General features: G+C 43.2%; 2 protein-coding genes across 2 annotated transcripts; both read left to right on the top strand.

The window, feature by feature from the left end:
• Positions 1-501: 501 nt before the first annotated feature.
• On the top strand, positions 502-3,052 carry FNDC10 (fibronectin type III domain containing 10). The gene has a single exon (XM_059487713.1). It carries the CDS (start codon positions 502-504, stop codon positions 1,174-1,176), a length of 675 nt encoding a protein of 224 aa, XP_059343696.1. The 3' UTR covers positions 1,177-3,052.
• A 2,432-nt stretch (positions 3,053-5,484) lies between these two features.
• Positions 5,485-26,417, top strand: SSU72 (SSU72 homolog, RNA polymerase II CTD phosphatase). Its single transcript, XM_059487515.1, has 5 exons — positions 5,485-5,699; positions 11,485-11,628; positions 22,646-22,785; positions 23,870-23,988; positions 25,787-26,417. The coding sequence occupies exons 1-5, from the start codon at positions 5,620-5,622 to the stop codon at positions 25,886-25,888; spliced, it is 585 nt and encodes a 194-aa protein (XP_059343498.1). The 5' UTR covers positions 5,485-5,619; the 3' UTR covers positions 25,889-26,417.
• The last annotated feature ends 811 nt before the right edge of the window (positions 26,418-27,228 follow it).

The raw sequence follows: 27,228 nt of genomic DNA, 5'->3' as shown, positions 1-27,228 counted from the left end.
GCATCCCCGTGCCGATACTTGGGGGGACTGAGCATCCCTGTAGCACCCTTGGGGGATCTCAGCATCCTTGTACAGACACTTGGGGAGGTCTCGGCATCCCTGTGCCAACCTTTGCGGGGTCTGAGCATCCCTGTGCCGATCCTTGCGAGGTCTGAGCATCCCCCGCATGTGGGATCTCAGCATTCTCCGTGCGTGTCCTTGCGGGGTCTCAGCAACCCCTGTGCGTGTCCTTGCGGGGTCTCAGCACCCCGTTCAGGTCTTTGCGGGGTCTCAGCCCCCCGTTCCCGCCCCCGCGGGGTCTCAGCGCTCCGTGCGGATCCCCGAGAGCCGCGTCCGGGCGGCCACCAGCGGCCGCATCGGGCGGGTGCTCCGCAGCCCGGCGAGAGTTAACGGCGGCACCGCCTCTCCATTGGCGGCCCCGCGGCGGCTGCCGAGCCCCGCGCATCCACCGGCGCCGCGCTCCGCGCCTCTCCGCGGCTCCATGCGGCGGCGGCCGCCGGCATGCCCGGCCCGCCCAGCCTGCTGCCTCCTCTGCTCGCCCTGCTGTGCCTCGGGCTGGCCGAGCCCAACGCCGACCCCGACGAGCCGTGGTGCCCCTACAAGGTGGGCGGCGATGGCGCCGCGGCGGCGGCGGCGGGGGCGCGGCTGTGCTTCCGCCCGCCGGCCCGCGGCTTCCAGTGCTCGGCGCGGGCGTGCCGCGCCCACCGCTCCGCGGGCGGCGCGCTGGTGGCCAACGTGCTGCGGAACGGCAGCGTGCTGCTGCAGTGGGGCACGCGGCACTGGGGGCCGCCCGCCCGCCCCGCCGCCGCCCTGCGCGGCTTCGCGCTCAACTGCTCCTGGGACGGCACCTACACGCGCTTCCCCTGCGACAGCGTGGAGCTGGGGGCCGCGTGTCGCGATTACCTGCTGGCCGAGGCGCACGGCAGCGTGCGCTACCGCCTGTGCCTGCAGCCGCGCTTCGCCCCGCCGCGCCCCGCGCCGCCCGCGCAGTGCGTGGAGTTCCGCGTGGAGCCCGCGGCCATGCGCGACATCGTGGTGGCCATGACGGCCGTGGGGGGATCCATCTGCGTGATGCTCGTCTTCATCTGCCTGCTCGTGGCCTACATCACCGAGAACCTCATGAGCCCCGCGCTGGCCCGCGGAGGGCACGGGGCGGCCGCTGCGCGCCGCGCGTAGTGCGGGAGGGGACGGTGATGGTGATGGTGATGATGATGGTGATGATGATGGCGATGATGATGATGTTGCGGCGCCCGGCGGCTCCCGCAGCCCCCGTTCCGGCAAGAGGTTTTCCAGACTGTTCTGGCAGCGCTGTGCCCAAACCTGCAGGATGCGCGTTCCCAGCGGAGCTCGGAGCTCTCCTTCCTCCTGCGGTGGCTTCTCGGCCGGAGCCGTTCGTGGTGAACTCCTGGCATCTCAGCGGATCAAAAATCAATAGCAGAGGTCCCCAAGTGCCAGAAATCGTCTGTTTTTAAGGGCAAGCGGCTGATCTTACCGAGGGCCTGTTTGAAAAGACTCTCCAGAACACCCTTATTTTAAGCCTACAACCTCTTGGTCTTAGAGCCGTGCTTGATTTTTTTCCTGTGGGGTAAAGTTGTGTAAAGTTAAGTAGGACTGACTGGTGGGACCACAAACCCCATAGCTAAGGGTGTGCTTGATCCAAAGCCCACTTAATTTCGTGGTTTAGGTGGGTTTTTTGTCATGCTTTACGGTGGTCACAAATTTTGGGGCCACTGTACAAAACCCACTGGGGTTTTCTGGTCGAGGGTTTTTGACCATCAACACCTGCTTTTCTCCCATCAGAATCGCGTTGTAGTTTCACAAAGAGTGCAGGTAAAGGGATAAATTGAATAAGAAAACTCCATTTCGTTGAGCAAGTAGGAACCAACCCTTAATTATAAGATAGAAGTGAGTGCCCCCTGAAATCCCCTCCTTTAGCAAAGCAGCTGCACTAAGGTAGAAGCTTCTTGACCACAGAACTCACTGATGTTGTAGCCGAGTGTTTTGAGCGTAGGAACACTCCCTGGTAACTCCTCACTTGATGCTGTAGTGAAGTAAGGTTTTAGCCATACTCTAGTACTGATTCTATTGTGCCTTAGTGCTGAGAATTTGTCCCATTCCTCTTGGTGTAGCTGTTCCTGTAGTCCTCGTAGTTTTAAGTGTGTCTCCCTCGTGTTCTTGTCTCTGGAATTAGTGGTTGTTGGTTTGTCTGATTGTTTTCTTTAAAAAAAAAACAAAAACAAACAACTTGGGCTGAGCATTACTTGAAATTTACTATATCCACAAAGTAGTTACCTTCAGAGAGGTATTTAGTGAGGTAGTTTTTAGTACGTGTTGTTTGTATGTAGTTAACTGCTGTAACACAAAAAAATTAATTTATTATCACTTAGGAACTGTGCACTTAAAGCAAAAAACAAAAAAGTAGGGGGAAGGCTCTTTTTAAAGGGACTGTCAGGTTCAGTGTGATCTGTTTGTGTAAATGTTTAGCACTGGTGAACGACCTGTTTGCTTTTCCTTGTGAAAGTCGTTTGTGGTAGAGGGTAAATATAGGAAATGTGTGGAATCCTTAATAATACCCAGTATTTGTACTGAACAGAATCCCTTCTTCCAGAACTTGGGAGTGGCTGAGGAGCTGAAGGTCTGAATTTCATCAACATTTTCCTTTGTTTGTTATTCCTGCCGTGTTTCATTCTCACCTGCAGCTGACTCCACCGAGCTGCTCTGTGTTTGTCACCTTGCTGGATTTAGGCACCTCACTGATGCCTCATTTTTGGGTTTTTATCCCTAAGGACATGGACTGCTGGAAGAAAAGGCAATTTTGAAGAACATTAAGACAAATGTTGGTCTTTTAAAGGTTTCAGGTTTGTTTTTTTTTTTTTTGCTGTAGCCAGTTCAGCACAGGAGCGTTGGAGTGCCACTGATTTTGTGCATTTCTGTCACATTTTGTCAAGCAATGTCACTGTTCTGTTCCTCATCTTGTCATGAGTTGCCAGATGTGAAAACCAGCTGTATAAACAACGAGCCTTGTACCACCTTGGCATTGAACTTAATAAATTAAGAGGATGATGAAGAGAAATGAAAATCTCATAAATATTTAAAGGTTCAAGATCTTGCTTGACTCAAATTGAGTCTGCCCAAACTGGTCATAATAATATTCCATTGCTTACTGTAAAATTATGACAGCATTAATGGGAAAATAAGAGATTTACTCTCTGAATATTCCAATTTATTTACTAGAGGTTTGGATTATAGATAACTGGGTAATTCAAGTGGTAACACTGATGTAAGTGTGAGGAAATGGAAATTTAATTTACAGTTTGGAATATGAACTGTATTCTGCAGGTAACAATGGATACCCATAATAATAATAATAATAATAATAATAATAATAATAATAATAATGGTATAACCCTAATGGATGGTGGAAAATATAAAAGAGAGGGAGAGGTTTTACATGGAGGAAAGTGGTGGTTGTGGGAGCTGGAAGTTCTGTGGTGATAATGGGGAAAAAAATCCTCAGAAAGCACAAAAGGAAAAAAATATCAATGCGAGGGCAGAAAATATTTTTAGGAATTACTGAGGTGAGAGTCCTCATTAGTGAATTTCAGCTGGGCTGGGGAATAGATTTGTTCCTTTGATGTCCTGGTTTATCCCCTGTATTTCTCCTGCTCCATTACCTCCTCCTGCCATTGTAATAGTGCAAGGAGACCAAAGCAGAAAAAGGGAAAAGATGACAAAAACCTCAGAGAAAAATGGGATTGAGCTGGGCTGAGCACCGTGATAATTTTGACCTGAATGCAAGAAAACAATCCTGAAACCAGCGTATTTCACCAGTCTGGTGAAATATTTGAGTAAATAATATAAACAACTCCTAGTTTTGGCGCTCTAATTTGTGCAGTTTGCAGTAAAAGCGCCAGCGTTTCCTCCTGGAATGCAGAATTCCATATTTAATCCTACCAGTGTTGGCAGTGTTGTGTTCCCTGTGGAACAGTATTGTCAGTGTTCTGCTCGCTGTGGATCCCCCTGGGCACAGGGCTCATCCAGGGTGTCCAGCCCAATTCTCCTCCTCGGGATGACTCAATCCTGCATCCGAACCCTTCCCGCGGCATCCTCCCAGCCCCGCCGCGGCATTCGGCTGCCATCTAGCGCCAAACTGAGAGAGATTTGCCCTAAAAACCCGCTTTTCTGACGGGTTTTTTAATCCCACAGCCCGGAGAGGCAGAGGGATTCAGGGACTGGCGGGGAACGGCATTTTGGTGGTGGGAGCGCTGGAGGCCTCATCGCTCTTTATGTGATAAAATTTTCTTAATGTTCAACCTTGAACCTCTCCTGAGGGAACTGAGGCTGTTCCCTCTGTTCCCTGGGAGAAATCCCGATCTTCTCTGGTGATCCCCTCATGTCAGAAATCCTGATCCCCTCATGTCAGAAATCCTGATCCCCTCACGTCAGAAATCCTGATCCCCCTCAGCTGTCCCTTCATGTCAGAAGTCCCAGTCCCCTGATGTTAGAAGTCCCAATCCCCTCACTGTCCCCTCATGTCAGAAATCCCAATCCCCCTCTGGTTGTCCCCTCATGTCAGGAGTTCTGCAGAACCACAAGGTCCCCCCTGAGCCTCCTTTTCTCCAGGCTGAGCATCTTTCCAGCTCCTTCAGGTGCTCCTGGGGCTCCAGCCCCGTTCCCTTCCCTGGATGAGGTGAAGGAGAAGCTTTACAGCCATGGAACATCCCAAGCTAGAAGAAACCCACAAAGATCAGAGTCCAAGCCCTCACCCTGCCCAGACACTCCAAAATCCCACCCTGCACATCCCTGAGAGCAGCATCCAAACCCTCCTGGAGCTCTTGGGGCTGGGACCATTCCCTGAGGAGCCAGAACCCTCTGGGGGAAGAACATTTCCCAAAATCCAACCTAAATTTCCCCTGACACAGCTTCAGCCATTCCCGGGGTCTTGTCGCTGGTCCCCACAGAGTTCAGCGTCTGTCCCTGCTCTTCCCCTCACGAAGTTGTACATTGCAATGAGGGTGAACAAGCCCTTACGCTCCTCCTCCTCTGAGCACCAACACCTTATAAATACATTATCTATATATATCGATAACGCATCTACACAGCTCCAGCCATTCCCGGGGTCCCATCCCTGGTCCCCATAAAGATCAGTGCCTGTCCCTCCTCTTCCCCTCACAAAGTTCTACATTGCAATGAGGCCTGCCGCCTCCAGGCTGGACAAGCCCTCACGCTCCTCCTCCTCTGAGCACGAACACCTTATAAATATATAATTATCTATATATCGATATCACATCTATAAACATATTATTTTTTAATATATTATTTATCGCCCTCGGCGGTGAGGTGGCACAACGCTCTCCCTCCACGCTGCGCCCAACGCTTCCCACAGCTCGCCGGCAGCTCGCACTCCGCCCGCTCTCGCCCAGCACCCTCCGCTCCCTTCTCCCGGCACTCCCCTGCCGGCGGCCGCGGCCGCTCCGCCTCCCCCGCGCCGTGCCGCGGTTGGCCGCGCCGGGGCCCTGCTGACACGTCCCGTCCCCGCCCGCCGCGCTGCCGCCGCCATTTTGTGGAGCGGCGGCCGGGAGGGAGGGAGGCGCGGGCAGCCCCAGCGCCGTGCCCGCCATGCCGTCCGCGCCGCTCCGCGTGGCCGTGGTGTGCTCCAGCAACCAGAACCGCAGCATGGAGGCGCACAACATCCTCAGGTAAACGCTGCTGCCCGCCTCACCCTCCGTGCGGCCGGCGCTCCGCTGTCAGAGAGGCGCGGAGGGATGGGGCCGTGCTGCGGGGCCCGCGCCCGGCCCGGCAGGCCCGTGGTTGCGGGGCAGCACTTTGCCTTCACCCTGCCTTCATCCCGCTCGTACCCGCTTTTCACCTCGCTGCCACCCTGTTTGTACGCCCTTTTCACCCCCCTTTTATTATCTTTTTACCTCGTTTTTATCTCGTCTCCGCGCCCCGCTCCAGGCCGCGGTGGGGTCCCGGCCCTCCCTGACGGAGCCGTGGCCTCAGCGCTGGAACACGGGCCGGGCACTTGGGTGGAGCCGGGCCTGTGTCTCGCCGTGTGCGTGTGGAGACTTAAATGTTCCTTTTTTCCTGGGGTTTCCCCCTTTTTTAATTCTTGAGTCCATCTGAAAGAGGCCCACAGGGAAGCCGGATAGGGGCTCTTCATCAAGAGCTGGAGTAATAGGGCAAGGTGTAATAGGTACAGAGTGAAAGAGAGGAAATTTAGGTTAGATGTTAGGAATATTTTTTTTTTTTTAGTGTGGTGATACGCTGGCACAGGGAGATTGTGGCTGTCCCATCCCTGCAAGTGTCCAAGGCAAGCTTAGATGGGGCTTGGAGCATCCTGGGGTGGTGGAACGTGTCCCTGCCCATGGGTTGGGTTTAAAGTCCATTCCCACCCTTTAACACTCTGTGGAAACTGAGCCACTCTGTGCCCTGAAGGGGAACCCTTTCCTCCCACAGGAGAACCAGAACATTCGGTTCAGAGTGCCAAATGTCTTTGAGATTATGATTGTTAATCTGTTTAGCACTGCCAGTGCTCTCAGCTTGGCTGCAGAGGTGAGATGGGAGGCTTGGGACAGACAGATGGACAGGAGAGACCTGAATCTGCCTGAAATAGTGTCCCTAAATCTCCCCTTTGCACTGCTGGAACATTCACACTAGAAATACACGTTGATGGCATAATAAGCAAAACAACCGTGCATAAGCTGTGTGCTACATGTAAATAAAAATAAAAGCTTTGAAAGGAATAAATAATAGAAGCATTTGATGTGGCAGCCATTTTACTGTGACAGCATTTCATGCACTTCACGCTCACTCTTGGCATCGGATTTTATCTGTGAAAACAGGACATTGTTTTTCCTCTGATAATGCTGGAACTGAGTTGGAATTGAAAGCTGAGTGTTTAGGACCAAGTTAAATTTACTTCTGATGTCTGGCCCTTTCCTCCCCCCGTGGTTTTGCAGAAATAAATCACTTCCTGTGTTACTGGTGTTTGCCTGACATGGCAGGGTGGTTTTTAAAAGTCTGTTCTCAAGATTTGAATTTAAAACAACAAAACCTTAGGTAGAAAACTATATTTTATTAACACCTTTTGTAGTTACAGCAGCAGTAGCATAAATGGCAAAGCAAAGGAAATAACAGCCCATTTGCAGTAAACTTGAGGAAAATGTTGTGTTGGCTCCAAGCCAGGCTGCCTCACCCCTTGAGGGCAGTGTGTTGCAATGCAGTTGGAAAAAACACATGATTAAAAGAGGAAGAAGCTGAGGAATTACGAAATTTTAAGGTATTTTGTTAGTGGATGACAAGACTTTAAAAGACACAAATTCTGTGTGCTGCTGGAAAACAAAGCCTGGGGTCCAGGGTGTGCTTGAATATTTTGTAATTAACCAGGTTTTAAACACTTTGTTCCAATTTTCCAGCAGAGGAAGCTGAGGAATTACAAAATTTTAAGGTAGTTTGTTAGTGGATGAACAAGACTTTAAACAACACAAATTCTGTGTGCTGCTGGAAAACAAAGCCTGGGGTCCAGGGTGTGCTTGAATATTTTGTAATTAACCAGGTTTTAAACACTTTGTTCCAATTTTGCAGCAGAAGAAGCTGAGGAATTATAAAATTTTAAGGTAGTTTGTTAGTGGATGAACAAGACTTTAAACAACACAAATTCTGTGTGCTGCTGGAAAACAAAGCCTGGGGTCCAGGGTGTGCTTGAATATTTTGTAATTAACCAGGTTTTAAACACTTTGTCCCAGTTTTGCAGCAGAAATGAGCCTGAAGGGCTGTCTGGAGTTGGTTGCTAGAGTCAGAGCCATCAGCACAGGGCGGAGGAGGCCAAGGGAGCAGGAGGAGCAGTCAGAATCCACAGCCCCTCCCCGGAGCTGCCGTGCTGCGTGACCCGCCCTGGGTCAGGTTGTGCTCACCCTGCGTTATTTGATTTTCAGGCTCTGCCGGGGTGGGGTGAGGTGAGAGGCAGAGCGGGCCTGGCTGCTGTGAGCCCTGCACAGCAATAACAAAAACATCCTCTGCTGCAAACACAACTCACCAGCACAGCTGCTGGCACAGAATTAACCCTACCCCAGCCAAAACCAGCACCTTGTAGAAGTGAATTTATCATTTATTTTATATTTTGTCATGCAGACTCAGGCCATGGCTCTCCCTCTAAGGAGGAAGGCAGAAGGGTAAATCTCTTACAGCCAAACTTTTTTATTCAGCCATTTCCACATTTCTGTTTGTTTGGTTGTACCCTGATGGCTTTGGAAGGGAGTCACTGAGTTCAAGTTCTCTGTGTCACTTACTGGCCATAAAAAGTTCTAAAATGCTGATACACTTGTGCCACATATCCCTTGTTGTAGAAAACTAACTTTTAGGAAATTAGGAGTATGAACATGAAATCTTAGTGGCAGGGAAATTAAAATATTGTAACCTCTGTAGCAAAAACTTAATTCTCATATTGATGTTAAAATTTGTAGTTTAATATTGAGGTGTAAGAGAACTTAAAGTGCACCTGTGCTGCTTCCAGAAGTTATTTCTCTCCTGTCAGCCCCAAAATGCAGGCAGGTATTGACATCTGTATTGCCTAATGTAAGAAATCCTAAATTAATAACTCCCTACCCCAAGAAGGAGATATTTTCACATTTTTATATTAAAGCACACTTTCATTTGCCAGCTTTGTAGTGATAATGCAAATTACAAGTTGTTAGTATTCAAAGTGAGTGAACAGTGATTTAGTCCTGCTTGGTTTGGGGGTGTTTTTTAATATTGATTGGGTGGCATGAGTTATTTTTTAAGTAACCCACAAGGGTTGCTGATTATTTTCCTGCTACCTCTTGTGGAAAGGGATGTGGTAAAATTAATAATTTTAATTTTAAAATTCAAATTTATTTTGTGCCCTGAAATCCTTCCCCACTCTGAGTGCAGTGGCACTGCAGGATTTATTACATTTGCTTTAATATTTAGCAATGTTTCCTGCAGCCATCGGAAAGGAACATAAAATAAACTGAAAATAAGATTTAATTAAATTCTATTTAATAAGAATGTGAGAGATCCACAAATAACAGCGAAACAAGAGAAAGGTGTGGACAGAAGTTCATGTCTGAAGCTGCACAAATTAAAATAATAATTTCCAGTGGTCCCTGTCAGTGCAGTCCAGGTTGGTTTTGGATTTCAGAATTATTCTCAGTGAGCTCTGAGATCTTTGGGGGAAATGCTCAGGGGCTCTTGGGTGACTCTTTGTGATGAGCTTTGCACTGAGGGCTGAGATCTGGGCACTGACTCACTCTGTCCTTAAATTGGAGTTTATCCACATCAGCCTTAATAGCATTAACAGAAAGGACTCCCTGAAATAAGGTCATTATTAACCTGTAAAGTTTAAGCTCCACATTTTCAGGAGACAGTCTGTTTGTCTTTATTAAACTTTATTTTTTTTGCCCAAGCTCATTTTCCCCCATTTTCTGGGTAATTTTACGAGGTCAAAACCAAACCCATTGTCTTGTAGGAATTGCTCATTTTTACATTTTTCATTTCCACAAACACCTGATGATTCACTACACTGGATATGTCCAGCTGTTTAATAAAAGCTGAGTAATATTTAATAAAAGCTCCTGACTAATGGCTTTCTGCAGGCAATTTCCCTTTCCTGTGCCCCAGTTGTTGCAAGAAATGTTTTTAGAATATTTTATTGTACCTGGGGCATAAATAGTGTAAAAACTGACACCACCGCTCACCAAGGTACAAAACACAAAATTCCATGTGAGGAACTCATATTCCAGCTATTCAAGGAAATAATTTTAAATGTATCATGGGCCTTGGAGGCACAAATTTTTATGTGTTGAATGTCAAAGATTTCAGGTTTGATCATGCAAACTTCAGGGACTTTACAGCAATTAGAGGTGAAGGTTTAATGTGTGTGATCCAAGCAGAGCTGTTCCAAAGAGAAAGAAAATGAAGCCATAGAAGAAAAGATCCAATTGAAACATGAATTTTTTAGCACTGCAATTTCTTCTGTACATATTATGTCTCTCTCCACATCCAGCAGAATCAAAACTTGAATCTTCAAGTATTGCAGGGAAAATAAATGTACAGTGACTCATAACTGCACCAGTTCCATGTGATGGAGGGCTGGGAGGGACAGAAAATTGCACTTTTTTCCACTTGTATCCCTTCTCAGTCACCAGTCCTGCAGAAAGAAGCAAAAACCCTCGTGTATCTTGTTTGTTTACAGAAATAGGCCCCTGTAAATAAATAGTGCTGGAGGAAAAGTGTGGGGAGCAGAAGAGGGAAAGGGGGGCTGTGTGCCTGTAGGAGGAGCTGCAGGAATGGGGGTTGGTGTTTCAGGGCTGTGGTTGAGGCTGGGCAGGAGGAGATCCCAGAAGGATTTGGGGTCACTCTGGGGACACCTTTGAAGGCAAACAGAGAATTTGGGGTCGGTGTTTTCTGAATTTCCCTGGATGTGCAGAGCCTGGGGCCAGCTCTGGCACTGGGTCCTGTTGTGCCCACTCCCCTCAGAGGGAAGCAGGAAAGCCCTGCAGATTTGGGTTTAATTCTGGGGCTCTGGGGGTGTTCACCTGATTTTTGTTCTAACATTGTTCACTCCATTCACTCTCTGCTAAAATCATTCAAGCTGAAAGTGAGTCCTTAAAAAAACAGATTAACTCCTGCTCTGGCTGCTTTGAGTTCTGTTGTCATTACAGACCCAGATGGTGATAGCAACACTATTTTGCCATGTCACTTTGTCCTTTAGACCACCAGAAAATCTCTTTTTTGTCCCATTATTCCATAGATTGCTGTATTTTTTAGTATTACTGAAGGAGGTATTGAAGTTTGAGTATTTCAGTTAATCAGCAAGAAGATTTTGGCATTGCTCCTAAAGACAAGCAGGTTCCTGCCTCTTTTTATATAATAAGCAAGTGGTTGTTTGTAAGAATGGGATGAGGTAATTCCTGCTTTAGCCAAGAGTTTCAGAGAGCAGCCAGCAGAACATCTGCCCCACTCATGTAAAGGTGATTGCAGTGCATGGTTTTCAGGGGCAGGCACACAAATGTTTGTCCTGGGCTAATTAAATTGCACTTTGGGCAGCAAAGAGTCTCAGCAGGACACTTCAATATTGATCAGCAGTGCAGTTATTTATTTGTATCAAGAGAAAACCATCTTTGTGTTGTCATGAATACTGAAGGGGTTTGGTGCAAATCCAGAATGCAAAAGGAAAGCACAAAAGGAAAGCACAAATGACATTTACAAATAGCTCTGTACCATAATTGTAAGAAAATTCCTGTCAGATAGAGGTGCTTCCTTTGAAATGTGTGTGAGTTTACGTTGTGACTGCAAGGAAAATACACAGTGGGAACTTCAGGTAATTTGGCTGCTCAAATGCTGCTGGCTAAGAGGTGTTTTTAAGAGGTGTTTTGAAAATTCATTTTAATGTTCTTCAGCACTTTAATTTCCAGTTCCATGCAGTCTCATTGTCTCCTCCCCCTCCCTTGTGTCTTTCAGCAAACGAGGGTTCAGCGTGCGATCCTTTGGCACAGGGACTCACGTGAAACTGCCAGGACCAGCCCCGGACAAGCCCAATGTTTATGACTTCAAAACAACTTATGATCAGATGTACAATGATCTGCTTAGGAAAGACAAAGAACTGTATCCCTGTGGCATGGCCTCTTTAAAAAATCCACTGTGCTTCATCCTTGAAAGGTGTAATTCATTATTTGCCATTAAGAATCTCTTAGAGTTGCTTGGCTGCAGAACTTTAAATGATTTTAAGTTTATAGGAGGTTTTTTTTTTTAACAGTGGGCCTCTAATGCTCCCTTGTAAATTGTTACACGCATCCCAAATGCTCTTTTGTAGTGTGTTACCATGTTTAGCTCTTGAGTGAACACATCAGTACCCTCAGATTGTGCATTGCCTCCCCTGCACTGTGGATCCTGCTCAGTGCAAAGACTGTCCTGAGTTTGGATGTGGGAAGAGCGACCACCTCGACTTTAATGTTGTATTTAGCTCAGACAAAGTGCCAGGTAAGGCTTACAGAATATTTCTCTGGGAGAGAGGATGCCTTTCATTAAAGAGCTCACCCTTCTCACTGAGGATTTTGTGATATGTGATTTGCTCTGTGCACCGAGGGAACATAACTCTGTAGTTGGTTATAAAGAATGGCCAGAGGAGGGCCCAGTGACATTTAATCCTGGAGAGCAAAGGTGATCAGGGTTAGGCACACTGCTAAAAATGTCCCAGCTGCATTATTTTAAAATACCTGTTTTTAAAGTTGATCTTTTTAATAAGAAAACCCACAAACAAAACTTGGGGAACTCATTCTATATATTTTTTCAACAAGGATCCTTTTTTTTTTAAAGTTCAAAATGTAGGATGTAGTCTTAATATATCACATGTGATGTGCTGGTTTATTTGATATTTTTTATTTGATTTTTTTTTATCCTTCTGCCTATAGAGAAAAGGAAAATCTTGCAAACCCATCTTAATGAGGTATGCCATATCCATATCCTGATTAAAAGAACTGCTTAAAAGAAAATCCCTCGAACTGAGAATTAATTTTAACAAGCACCAAGGACTTGAGATTTCCTTTTTTGAATTCTTCACTGCTGCTGTGCTGAATATGGCAGCACTTGAGAAAAACCAAAACAACAGGAAGCCAACCTGTTCCCCCTCTCAGCATGATTTGGAGTCACCACTGTGGTTCTGCTCCATGCCTTGCTGTGTTCCCCAGGTATATTTGCAGTGTAACAGTTAAACCTTTTCTCAGGATAAAGGAGCTTTAAACAAAAGCCACTGCAAGGGAAATAGGGCACCAACAAATGCCTCTGTGACTTTGCTTTTTTGATTCTCAGATAATTTAAGGTTTTCAGATGAAGACTGGCAGCACAGAAAGCAACTCCATTTCCAGAAGTGGGTTTTGAGGGTAAAGATTTTAACCAAAACCAGACCTGCTCTCATCAGCGAGTTGTGGAATAGATTTTTGTGTTGGGTGAGCATAACTTCAGAGAGGGGCTGGGAGTTACCTGTGGCCTGGGAGTGTGGTTGGGATGGGGGTACAAAAGGAGGGGGGTTCCATATGATTGAGCTGATTATTCTGTTTCCCAGCCTTGCTTTCATCATCTGTACTCTGAAATTTTGAGTCTTGCTGCCAACACTCTGCTTATTCCTATATCCCAGTGAGGGGACACCTGAGCCTTTCCCATGTCCCAGTGAGGGCACACCTGAGCTTGTTCCCATGTCCCAGTGAGGGCACACCTGAGCCTTTCCCATGTCCCAGTGAGGGGACACCTGAGCTTGTTCCCAAATCCCAGTGAGGGGACACCTGAGCCTTTCCCATGTCCCAGTGAGGGGACACCTGAGCCTTTCCCAAATCCCAGTGAGGGGACACCTGAGCCTTTCCCAAATCCCAGTGAGGGGACACCTGAGCCTTTCCCAAATCCCAGTGAGGGGACACCTGAGCTTGTTCCCAAATCCCAGTGAGGGGACACCTGAGCCTTTCCCATGTCCCAGTGAGGGGACACCTGAGCTTGTTCCCATGTCCCAGTGAGGGGACACCTGAGTTTGTTCCCAAATCCCAGTGAGGGGACACCTGAGTTTGTTCCCAAATCCCAGTGAGGGGACACCTGAGCTTGTTCCCAAATCCCAGTGAGGGGACACCTGAGTTTGTTCCCAAATCCCAGTGAGGGGACACCTGAGCCTTTTCCCAAATCCCAGTGAGGGGACACCTGAGGTCTGAGTGCTCTCCTTGCTCAGTGCCACTGTGGCTGTGAGGGAACATCTTCTGCCCAAATAAACAACCCCAGCTTCAGAAAGCTCCAACCAAAAATGAGCTGCTGGACCTCACTCAGAGCAAGGTTAGAGACATCACTGAACCTCTACTGTTCACTTTTGAGGAGGGGAACAACAATTAAAAACCCACTCTGCAGAGATGCAAAGCACCTTCCTTGCAGTTAATTAGTGAAATATAGAGCACAGGCTCTCATACCTTGAAGGCATATGTTGAATTTCACAGCACAGGAGTAGGGGATTAATGGAGCCAGGAATACAGATTCAGTTGAGTAGGTGGTTACAGTAGATCTAAAATGGAAGCACTTCAAAGCCTTTTAAGATGTGGCAGTTAAAACTTAGAGTTAAAATAAGTGTCAGCAATCTCCCATTGAGTGTTTATAATGTAGCATTGAAATTCCCTGAGCCCCAGTTGAGGACTGCCCCAAAACCATTTAACAATGTTCTAAATGTTGCTGTTTAAAACATTCCTCTGTTATTTCTAGGACAACAATAGAGAACTCTGCTCCTGGTTTGAGGGAGGCACAGCCATGGTCTGTAGTTCTCATCACCACCTTGTGTGTAGCATTTAAATTCCCTGAGCCCAAATCAAGGACTGCCCCAAAACCATTTAACAGTGTTGTAAATGTTGCTTTTTTTAAGCATTCCTGTGTTATTTCTAGGACAAAAACATAGAATTCTGCTCCTAGTTTGAGGGTCTGTAGTTCTCATCCACCACCTTGTATGTAGAATTTCAATTCCCTGAGCTCCAAACAAGGACTGCCCCAAAACCATTTAACAACTCTCTGAATGTTGCTTTTAAAATGTTCCTCTGTTATTTCTAGGACAAAAATAGAGAATTCTGCTCCTGGTTTGAGGATTTGTAGTTCCCATCCACCACCTTGTATTTGCATATGTAACCCACCTTCCCCACATCAGGATTATTTGTCCTTATCATTATTTGCCCCTCACAACTCTCTGAAGGGGTTTGAGGACTTAATTCTAATTCTGTGGTGGTGACCTTAAAGCTGAAACAAAAATAGAGCAAAAATTGCTGCTGAGCTTTGCCTTCAAGTGAAGCAGAAACTAGTCAAGAGTGAAACTTGCTAAACAGTTTAAATTGAAACTCAGTTTAAATCTTCATCAGCAGTTGATGTTGTGCCCAGGGATAGGAGCTGTTCAAGTGGAAATTTGGCCAAAATTCTGCAGGAATTGCTCCTGGGTTCTTTAGCAATGTGAGGAGCTCCATGGCTGATTTCTCTCCTTTCCTCAGCACTGCTGTGTCTGTGACCCTCCCATTAAAGATGATTTTCACAGATTGGGGGTATTTTTAATTAGGATTTCTAGGCAGCCTGCACTTACCCTGCAATCTTGGCCTCCTACTCTGCTCCTGACATTTTTTACCTCCTCTTAATTTGTCCTCCCTGACTTCAGACAGGATTCCAGTTTTAGCTCCTTAACTCCATGAGGTTATAAAATTGAGGGGAGGGTGGAAAACATGTCCTGAAGAAGTCCCTAGAGCTGCTTCAGTTAGGAGGAAAATTCCAGAAATGAAGAAGAACTCTGTGCATCTCCCTTGAAGACATTGATTCTTTTCTGCCAAAAAAACCCCAAAAAGTTGTGCTGATCTTGGTGCTGGGATCTGGCTTTAACTCTGAGCTCCTGTTGAACTTGGATGCCCATGTGATATTTTATGTATAGCTCAGTCTTGAGGAGTAACTGACCTAAATTCTGCTTCAGGTAAGCTCTTCATGCATGTCTTTATATCTTACATTTTCATCTGCTTTTTCTTCATGGATTGGAACTGCTGAGCACTTGTCAGCCTCTCTCCTGGGGGCTGTGTCTCTGGAAGCCACTTTTGAATGTTTCATTTAGATCTGTTAAGGGATTTTTTTCTAATTTTTTTATTTTGTTGTTGAATTTGGGTATTTTCTTTTTTTTTTTTTTTTTTTTTTTGAAGGCTGACCTTGCAAGGACTAAGAAATCATGGCCTGGGTGTCAGTGGCAAAACTTCTTCCAAAGCAGAGCAGTACAAGTCTCATTTTCTTTCTCACCATGTCTTACAAAGCTCTCCAGTGCTCCTAGAAATGGAGAGAAGGGATGAGGGTGGAAAGAGGTGTTTAAACTGGATTTAACAGGCTTCTGAGGCACATTTCTGCAAATCAACATGCTGCATCCCAATCCCTTTTTCTCCATGAAGGGTTGTAAAATGCTTCACAAAACCTTGGTACTTTCAAAGGCAACAAATTTTCAGCACTTCTTCATCTGCCTTCTGATCACACTGCCTTTAATCTTGCCTTCATTCACATTAAAAAGGAAATACATCAAAATATTAAAAATATATGAGCTGGATATTTATTATTTAAGTACTGTTTGAGCTGTGGGACATGGCAGAAACTCCAGACTCAGATCTAACAGCAAATGCTTTTCAACAACATGAAACACCCTCTGCCATCCTGGCTGTTCTGGGTGCTCTGAAAGGTTTATTCCTTATCCAAGGTGAGTCCCAGACGTGCTCTGAGCAATTCTGACTGGAGCATCCAGTCTGAGGCTGATGATTTTTGTAAAATCCATTCAGAGCTGCAGTGATTTCATTCTTTGGCACTTTCATCCCAGTTTGAGGGAGGGGAGTGAGGTGACAGTCGGTGCTTCTTGCCTTGAAGTTCCCTCCTATGAACACAAAACTTCTGTGCCAGCGTTAGGGATGCTTATACTTCTCTTTTCTTTATTTCAAACCAATTTCCATTTTCATTTCAAGTGTAATTCCTTAAACTGGTGTTGATTGCAGGCCAGGAATGTTGCCTGCACACCTCACCCAGCGTGCTGCATTCTCTGCAGCCTCCTGTGCCAAGTGGCCCTGCTGGCTCTTCATTGTACTCTCAGGTTTCCCAAATGTGCTCAATTAAATGGTTTTTAATCGATTTAGGCTTTGTGCTTTGCTCTGTCTGAGGTACCTTCAGCTGGAACTGGAAATCCTGAGTTTCCCAGCACAAGGGTGGCAGCGCCAGAGGCAGTTTGGAAATGCTGGTGCAGTTTCATTCATCCTTTCCCTCAGATTTCTCCTCAAAACACTTCCTCCCTCCCAGTCCTGCATCTGCTGCTCCTCTCTGGATCCTGGCCCAGCTTCCCAGCGCTGAGGGAGCAGCCCCAGGTCCTGTGTGAGCCCTGAGCCCTTCCCTCACCTGCTGCAGCAGTGACATCTCCCTGTCACTCACTGCCAGCTGATCAAACTCTGCATTCCAGCAATCCAAAGCAAACTCCTCTTGAATTTCCACTTGGATGAGGTGCAGGCTCATCTGTTTGATGGCACAGACACAGGGCCACGTCCTCCAGTCATCTTGTCACCCTCCAGTGCATCTGTGACATCCCTTCTCCACTCTTTGTCCCTGTCCTTGGCCATTACTCCCTCTCTTTCCCCTCTGGCAGCTGGACCTGTCCATTCTCACCCCAAATAAATTCTTCAGCACTGATCAGTTCTTCAGCACTGATCAGTTCTTCAGCCCTGATCAATTCTTGCCTGGCACTGGAGCTCAGGGCTAAACTCAAGGTATTTTCTGCCTTCACTGATGTGTGGGACAGACCCCTCAGCTTTGGGCTGGGCTGCCACGTGGTTATTTATATTTGTGGTTATTTGTGGTTATTTATATTTATGGTTATTTATATTTGGAGCAGCTCTTGGAGCAGTTGGATTTCTCCTTGCAGCTCATGGATTACAGTGCTGGGTGCTTGTCCTTCACTAGGAAAACAATGCAGGATTTTTGCAGCTCATTCAGCTTGGCATCTTCCTGATCCTTTTGGATGGCTTGTTTTAGAATCCCACACTGGTTTGGGTTGGAAGGGACCTTAAAGCTCATCCTGTGCCATGGGCAGGGACATCTTCCACTGTGCCAGATTGTTCCGTGCTCCATCCAGCCTGGCCTGGAACACCTCCAGGGCAGCCCAGCTTCACTGGGCACCTGAGCAGGGCCTCCCCACCCCCACAGGGGGGAATTTTTCCTAATATCCCCCCTCACCCTGCTCTGTTTGCATTTGAATCCAATAGAATGGTTCAGCATTAAGATTTTATCAAGTCAGGGACCAGCAAAAGACTTGTGAACAATCTCTGGTTTGTTCTAAACTACCCAGCTTCAATTCCAAAGGACAAGCATTGTATTAGGATTTTTTTTCTTAATATTCCACCTCACCTTGCTCTGTTTCCATTTGAATCCAATAGAATGGTTCAGCATTAAGACTTTATTAATTTAAGGACCAACAGAAGACTTGTGAACAATCTCTGATTTGTTCTAAACTGCTCAGTTTCAGTTCCAAAGGACAGGCATGGTATTAGGCATTTTTTCGTAATATCCCATCTTATCTTGCTCTGTTTCCATTTGAATCCAATAGAATGGATCAGCTTAAGACTTTATCAAGTTAAGAACAGCAGAAGACTTGTGCAAATCTGTGGTTTATTCTAAACTGCAGTTTCCATTCCAAAGGACAAGCATTGCATTAGGAATTTTTTTCCTACTATTCCACCTTACCCTGCTCTTTTTCCATTTGAATCCAATAGAATGGTTCAGCATTAAGACTTTATTAATTTAAGGACCAACAAAAGACTTGTGAATTTTCTCTGGTGTGTTCCACACTGCGCAGTTTCCATTCCCAAGGAGTGAAGGCAGCACTGCAGCCATACCCACTGTGCCTGGAAAATGGAATTTTGGTGCCTGTGCCCATTCCAGGCTTTCATTCCCTCCAAAAGGAGCTGGTTCTGAAGGTGGAAGATGCTCGGGCAGCCTCACCCCCTCACACATTTCACTTAAGGAAATACCAAGTTCTAGACAAACTTTAACACAAGGTGTTCTGATTATAATGCAGATACTAAAAAATAAATAAGAATAATAGGGAAAAGAGACTCGTGCTCTGGTGAGAAGCACTCTGCTCTGCTCTGCTTTTCCCAAAGAAGAAATGCAGTGTTTGAGGAAATAATCAGATTTATTTGAAGATGTAGAATCTTTAGGTGCCAGCCATTACTTTAAAGATTTTTTTTTCCCCTAAACAGGGTATGTACATTTTAGCAAGTATCATTTGCCCAGTTAGGTTTGATAAATTAGGTTTTATATTTTCAGGAATGGCCTGGGTTGGAAGGAACCTTAAATATCCCATTCCACCCTGTGCATGGCAGGAACAGCTGGCACAGACCAGGATGCCCAGAGCTTCACCCAGCCTGCCCTTGGACCTTCAAGGGATGGGAATTTTAAATCTAAAGAATTCATAGATTAGTCTGTTAATTAATTAATAGAATTAATTTCTGTGCCCCAACACTTCCAGCTCAAACCACTTGTGAGCTTCAGCCTCACATGGGAGTTAAAAGGAAATACTTGAATCAGCAAGATCATTTTTCTTTAATCATACAGGATAGAGAATTGAATCTCTTGGCCACCTCTAGCTGCGTGCTCATGGCTAAAAGTGATTTTTGGGTCAGTGACAAATAATGATAAATTTGGAGGGGTGAGGGAGGAATTTACCCACATGTCTGGAGCAGGGACCCATCCATTGGATGGTAAAAGGCATTTCTGGTTCCATGACAGGAATTTTAAATTTGGGTAACAAAAGCAGTGAAAACTTTAGGGATTTAGCTAAACACATTGCTTTTTTTTTTTCAAATAAATTTCATCACTAGAATGGGCTAACCTGAGCCCAAAGGAGAGAATGCACAGTCAGTAACAGAAATTCTCCATGAGAATGAGCAGCAGTGCTGTGCCTGTTGGAAAAACCCAATTTTGTGCTGCAACATCTCCTTTTTATATCAAACTTTCCCACTGCTGAGTCTTCTGTCTAAATTCCACCACACTCTGGGCCTGTTTATAGGTGAAATTAAAGGTGAAATCTGAATTGGAATCTGTGAAAATGTGGTGGATTTACTCTGCCAAGAGTTTGCCGTAGGTGAAGGGAAATGTGGGCAAGTTCTGTTGTCCTCAGCATGACAGGGCTACAAAATGCACAGAAAATCAGGGGAAAGCCCAGAAAATCAGGGAAAATTCAGTCCTGAAAAGAGAGCAGGTATGCACAGGACAGGGAGAATGGAATTAAAATCTGTTGGGAGCAAAGCAGAGCCTGACTTAAATGACCCAGCACCTGCCAGTGTGGTGGAAACCATTCATAAATTGTATTTGCATTTACCTGAGCTCCCAAAGAGCAGCAAGTTTAAATGATCCAACACCTGCCAGTGTGATGGAAACCATTCATAAATTGTATTTGCATTTACCTGAGCTCCCAAAGAGCAAAGAATTGGATTATTTATTATTCCTTGGAATAATAAATTTAATAAATAATAAATTTAATAAATAATAAATTTAATTATTAATAATTTTTAGAATAATAAATAAATAAATACATTTATTGCTAATTTAATAAATAATAAATTATAAAATTAATAAAAATCCTTGTAATGATAAGAATGTGCAGAACCTTCCTGCACATCAATAATGTGCCCACCCCCTTTCCTGGCTTTTTCCAGGTAAAAAAGATCCCAGGGCAACCAAATAGGAAATCCATAAATCTTCCCTGCTTCTCTCAGTCTCCTTTTATAGGCAGATGGACCCTTGGAAAAAAAACTAAAAACTAAAAACTAAAAAATAGCTGGAAGTTGGCAGCAGAGAGCTGGGCTGGGAACAGAAATCTTGTGTGGGTTTGGGAATGTGCGTAATTCTGTCTCCAGGCTCACTCAGGAGAGCGAGGGGACAGATGCCAGCAACATTTTATCCTAGAAAGGGAAAAAAGAGAACCCAAAGAAGTGTGTGGGATGTTGTGGATTTTATTTTTTCCCCCTTTTGAGCTGCAGTGATGTAGAAATGAGTGCAGAGCCCAGGGAGGGCTCCCCTCCCAACTGAGCAGGCAGATGTTGGCATCTTTGGGAAATGGCAGATATTCTGGAGATGGGATTTGGGAAATTCTGTCATTTCCCTGCTCTGCAAATAACCAGGGGTCGTAGATGGCTCCATCCAAGTGGGTTTTATTTTATTTTATTTTTTTTTTCCCCCAAACATGACAAACCCCAGGAAAATTCCCAGGGGTGCTGGTGTGCAGTTCCTGCTTTGGGCTGTAAAGGACAATTCCTTAAGAAAATAAGGAAAAAAAAGAGTAAAAAAGGTTTGAGAGTGATGTGGAGAAAAGCAATGCAGCAGAAGTCAGGCTAATTGACAAGATTTAATTGTGATGAACATCCCAGCACTCAGTTTGTGGTGCAAAATTGAAATTACACAGAGCTGAAGTGCGGTGAGGCAGACACACAGAGGAACTGAAGCCCAGATCACTCTTACATATTGCTACAAATACTGGAAATTGTTGTTTTTTTTTTTTTTTTTTTTTTCCACAAATACTGGAAATTGTTTTTTTCTCAGAATTGTAATCTCAAGAAATTACAGGCTGTTATCTTTACTGTTAATTGTAAAAATAGTCTCAGATGGTTAAAAATACAGCTGTGCTCAAGTCAGGCAGAGCTGCATCCCCTTCCAGGCTTTCTCAATCCAAATTTTCCTGATTTCCAGAAGTCAGGCTAATTGTCAAGATTTAATTGTGATAAACATCCCAGCTCTCAGTTAGTGGTGCAAAATTGAAATTGCACAGAGCTGAAGTGCAGTGAGGCAGACACACAGAGGAATCTATTTCCAGCATGAAGTAGACTCTTGTAGGTAGAAAACCGGTTTAATTTTTAATATAAATTAAACATTTGAAGGATTTGAGAGCTTTGGAGGGTGTTTGCTTGGACAGGAGCTCTGAGCACACAGGTGCACATCTGGGCAGCAGAATTGGAGCTCCTGCTCAAAGGAAGGCAGGAAATTGTTTGTCCTTTGTTATAAAACCAGCAGGAGTGGTTTCTGCAAAGAAATACCTGCCTGTCACCTTTTCAGCAAGGAAATGAGCCCAGATCACCTCTTACATATTGCTGCAAATACTGGAAATTGTTTTATTCTCAGAATTGTTATGTCAAGAAGTTACAGGCTGTTATTCTTAGTGTTACATTGTAAAAATTCCTCCTCAGATGGTTAAAAATACAGCTGAAAAACAAGAATATAAAGTCAGGCAAAGCTGCATCCCCTTCCATGCTTTCTCAATCCAAACTTTCCTTGATATTCCCAATTTTCCCCTCAAACTTTCCCTTCAGAGCTGTTTGGTTTCACTCCAGCCAGCAGATTTATGTGTCAGTCAGACCTGGAGGGCTCCCAATGGAAGTGCAATCCCACAAAGGTGGGAACGGTGGGATTGGAGAGCCCTGCCTGCAAAAAGGGCTCCAGGGTGTGAAATCAGAGCCTCAAGGTGACAGCAGCAGCATAAATTTAGCTCCAAGCAGCATCACAGATTCCTTTCACACAGTGATGAGGCTCTGACAGGCACAAAATCTGTTTTTCTTCATTCCTCCCCATTTATGCAGCTCAGGATATTTTTGTGGCATGTGATTCTGTGCTTTCTTTGGCTTCCTTTGGAGTTTCAGTTGCAGAAATTCACATTTCCAGGTAGGGCTTTGTGCCTGAAACACCTTGGGGTGGCCTTTGAAGAGTGAGGAGGAATGGAGGACATCCTGCTCACAAAACAGCACAGAAATTTTTAATAAAATGTCTTTAATTTCTTAGAAAAAAAGGTTGGGGGGGGGGTCACATATTTATGGATATAAAAATAACTTCCCAAGCAAAATTCTGAGAGCCTTTTAAAGCTGTAAAAAGCAGCTGCAAGATGGAGGTCACACCTTAGGAATTTCTTTAGTGGTCACTGATTTTTAGGTTTGCAAACAAAATATTTTATTTTAAATAAATATTTCAGAATATTATTTAAAATTATTCATTTACAAATTAATCATTGACCTTGTGGTGCTCATTTGCTCCATACTTTCCTTCAAGTAAAGATACTTAACTCAAGCAACTTCAGATACACACAGAATGGAATTTTACACATGTTGGACAGAAATAAGAGAATCAAGCCACGACCAGAAAGATTCCAGAACTGCAAAGATGTTTTTGATTTGATCCTAACGTGTGAAGAAAGAGTCTATGATCAAGTAGTAGAAGGTAAGGAGATTAAACTGATAAATCAAATTAATTTGGGGTTTTTTTTCCCTCGAAAAAATCTGTGAACCTCCAGGAGCTGCAGTTATAGGTGGAGATTTATTCACAGAGGTGAGCACCTGTAAGTGCTGGCAGCTCCTCAGAGTGTGTGTGCACAGCAAGGGAATTCTCCAAATTCCATGTTTGCTTTGGAAATGCTCGTGGATCTGAAAAACTGAACAAACTGGGGATGAGCTGATGGAAAAACAAATGTGAGCTGCATTCCCTGCAGGGTTCCCAACCAGTTCATCCCAGTAAACACCTCCTGGGCAGGGGAGTGAAGCACAGACAGCAATTAATTAATGTTAACAAGAGGGTTTAATTATTGCAGTGCTGGACACGTGGGGAGTGACCCCCCAAAGATGTGTAAAAAATCACAAACTCATATGTTGTCAAAATCCACCTCTTGTTTCTTGAAATAAAAGGGATTATTAAGGCAATAATATATAAAATACATTATACATTAAAATATAATATAAAATATAACATAGAATGTAATATATACAATATATAATGTAATATATATTATATCTAAAAGTAGTATAAAGTATAAAATATAATATATATAAAATATAATACAACATATAATATATACTACAATATATAAAATATAATATAAATATGATATAGAATATAATATGTAAAATACAATATATAATATAAATTATAATATATAAAACAATATAGAATCTAGCATAAAATATAGTACATTAAGGTATATTATAAAATATATGTTTTAAAATAGATATCAAAAATATATGTTTATAACTTAAGATTATTTTATTTTTATAAAATAAAATAATAAAATAATATAGGATAATTAGGATATATATACAAATATATTTATATTGAATAAATATGTAGTATATAATATTAAAATAATATAAAATACAATTTATTATTAAGAAAATATGCAGTAAGTTATAAAAAATACTTTGGAATATTTAAATGTCACAACACCTATGTATTTTTAAAAATCCTGTTACTTTTTTGTGTAAGGTATGACCCCGTTTCACCCCAGTTTTTGCTGCTGTGCCTTTTTATCCAGATTTAAACTCCAGGGAGCAGGAGACGTGTCAGCCCGTGCACGTCATCAACGTGGACATCCAGGACAACCACGAGGAGGCCACGCTGGGGGCTTTCCTCATCTGTGAGCTCTGCCAGTGTGTGAGTACAGCAAAGTCACCAGGCTGGGGCTGCCAGGGATGGCCTGGGCGTGCTGCTCCAGAAAACCCCTGCATTTGCAGTTATTCCATTAAAATCCACGTTAAAATATGAATTTCCACATTGATGATGAATCTGACTCCCATCCTAGGCTGCCATTCATTGCTTTTGCTCGCTGCTCCAGAAAACCCCTGCATTTGCAGTTATTCCATTAAAATCCACGTTAAAATATGAATTTCCACATTGATGATGAATCTGACTCCCATCCTAGGCTGCCATTCATTGCTTTTGCTCGCTGCTCCAGAAAACCCCTGCATTTGCAGTTATTCCATTAAAATCCACGTTAAAATGTGAATTTCCACATTGATAATGAATCTGACTCCAATCCTGGGCTGCTGTTAATTGCTTTTGCTTGCTGCTCCAGAAAAACCCCTGCATTTGCAGTTATTCCATTAAAATCCACGTTAAAATATGAATTTCCACATTGATGATGAATCTGACTCCAATCCTAGGCTGCCATTCATTGCTTTTGCTCGCTGCTCCAGAAAACCCCTGCATTTGCAGTTATTCCATTAAAATCCACGTTAAAATGTGAATTTCCACATTGATAATGAATCTGACTCCAATCCTGGGCTGCTGTTAATTGCTTTTGCTTGCTGCTCCAGAAAAACCCCTGCATTTGCAGTTATTCCATTAAAATCCACGTTAAAATATGAATTTCCACATTGATGATGAATCTGACTCCCATCCTAGGCTGCCATTCATTGCTTTTGCTCGCTGCTCCAGAAAACCCCTGCATTTGCAGTTATTCCATTAAAATCCACGTTAAAATATGAATTTCCACATTGATGATGAATCTGACTCCAATCCTGGGCTGCCATTCATTGCTTTTGCTTGCTGCTCCAGAAAACCTCTGCATTTGCAGTTGTTCCGCTAAAATCCACCTCAAAATGCAAATTTCCACATTCTCCTGGTTTGTGCTTGTGGAGTTTCCAGACTTCAGGACTTCACTGCTGCTCAGTAAAATCCTCATTCCATTCAGAGACTGGACAGCTGTAGAGTGGACAGTAATATTCACCTGAAAAACCTGAAAAACATGTCTGGTCACTTGGGAATCTCAGTAAAATCAGAATATCAGAGCCTTTGGGAATCTCAGTAAAATCAGAATATCAGAGCCTTTGGGAATGATCAATAGAAACTGAATATCGGTGCCTTTGGGAATGATCAATAAAATCAGAATATCTGTTCTATAAAAACAGAATGTCTGATCATTTGGGAATGATCAATAAAATCAGAGTATCTGTGCCTTTGGGAATGATCAATACAGTTGGAATATCTGTGCCTTTGGGAATAATCAATAAAAATAGAATATCTGTGCCTTTGGGATTCTCAATAAAACAAGGATCTCTGTGCCTTTGGGAATCTCAAAAAAATCAGAATATCTGTTCTATAAAACCAGAATATCTTCTATAAAAACAGAATGTCTGATCATTTGGGAATGATCAATAAAATCAGAATATCTGTGCCTTTGGGAATAATTAATAAAATCAGAATATCTGTTCTATAAAAACAGAATGTCTGATCATTTGGGAATGATCAATAAAATCCAAGTATCTGTGCCTTTGGGAATCTCAATAAAATCAGAAATTTGGGAATTCTGGGATCTCAGTAAAGTTCAATAAAGCCCACTGGGTGCAGCCTGCCCAGTGAGGTTTCCCAGCAAACCCAAAATTGGATTATTGGAGTTCTGTAACCATCCAACCCTTGGATTTTGCTTGCTCAGACGCTTTTTCTCTTGCAGATCCAGCACACAGAAGACATGGAGAATGAAATAGATGAGCTGTTACAGGAATTTGAAGAGAAAAGTGGAAGGACTTTTCTTCATACTGTCTGCTTTTATTAAAGCACCTCTGTCTCTTAGGCCTTAACCCACATGAGGGGAGCATGTGTTTCAAGTTCTGATTATACTGTATTTTGGAAAATGAATATTGACCTTTTTTTGTTTGTTTGTTTGTTTAAAAACTCCTTTTCAGTGTCTTTTTTTTTTGGTTTTTTTTCAGGTATTCTGTCACAGGTAGGCAGAGATACTGGTTGGGCTTGTACATATAAAATTAAAAGTATACACAAAAGCCACCTATTTAAAAATTCAAATCAAGTTTTTTCTTTAAATCCTACTTTAATTATTACAAGTAGGTTTTTAATTATAAAGAGAATGTTTCTTGAATATAAGTTTATAATGTATTTTTCCAGCCTTTGGATTTATTTGATTTATTATATTTCAGTTGTGCTTTTTTTTTTTATTTTATTTTATTTCAATGTGACAGAATGGCTGAACTCTGTGAGGATGTGAATGGAACAATGGAAAAACTGAATATCTGTATATTATTAGCTATAAAGTTGGAAGCATTAAATAAAAATGAAAAAACCTTTAAGTTTGTCTGGTTTCAAAATAGAAACTGAGGAAGTGTGGCTGTTCTTTTTGGGGTAAAATATGGAATATTTGGGTGAGGTGAATGAGAGTGTGAGGCTTCAACTGGATTTAGGGAATTGGGGCCAAACTCCTGTCAATAGAAATAATTGAAAGTTGTGATTAGGTGGGATCACAAGAATTGTGATTATTATTACAATTAATCACGATAATTAATTGTGATATATAATGTATAAATATATATATATGAATTTTAAATAATTTTAATTTCTATAATTTATATACAATATATAATTTATACAATAGATAAATATATAATATATAATATAAAAATTATAATATATAAATATATTGCTATATATTATCTAAATATGTAAAATATAAAATTTTCACTATTAAATTTATTTAATATATAAAATACAATAAATATATTAATGTATCATATTAAATTATATGTTCTATTATATATTAATATATGTTAAAATTATAATAAATAATAGAAAATATATAAAATAAAATTATAGAATTTTTAAATAAAAATGTAGAAGTTATAATAATTTAAATTACCATAACTGATATTTAATAACAAGTATAATATTAATTGGGATTAACACAACAATCACAATAATTATTATGATAATTATGATAATAATTCTAATAAATTATAAAAATTCTTGGCAGCTGCAGCTGCTGAGGTTTGAGTGCAGCCCTCAGTGAAGGCTCTGCACTCCTGGGCTCGGCTGTGCTCTGTGGTGAATCTCAGCCCTGTGCCAGCTCAGAGCCCGGCTGGCCTCTCTCCAAATGGGTCACGGCAT

This window comes from Ammospiza nelsoni, chromosome 22 (genome assembly GCF_027579445.1).
Source record: "Ammospiza nelsoni isolate bAmmNel1 chromosome 22, bAmmNel1.pri, whole genome shotgun sequence".
NCBI lineage: Eukaryota > Metazoa > Chordata > Aves > Passeriformes > Passerellidae > Ammospiza > Ammospiza nelsoni.
This window is presented reverse-complemented; position numbering and strand designations above follow the sequence as displayed.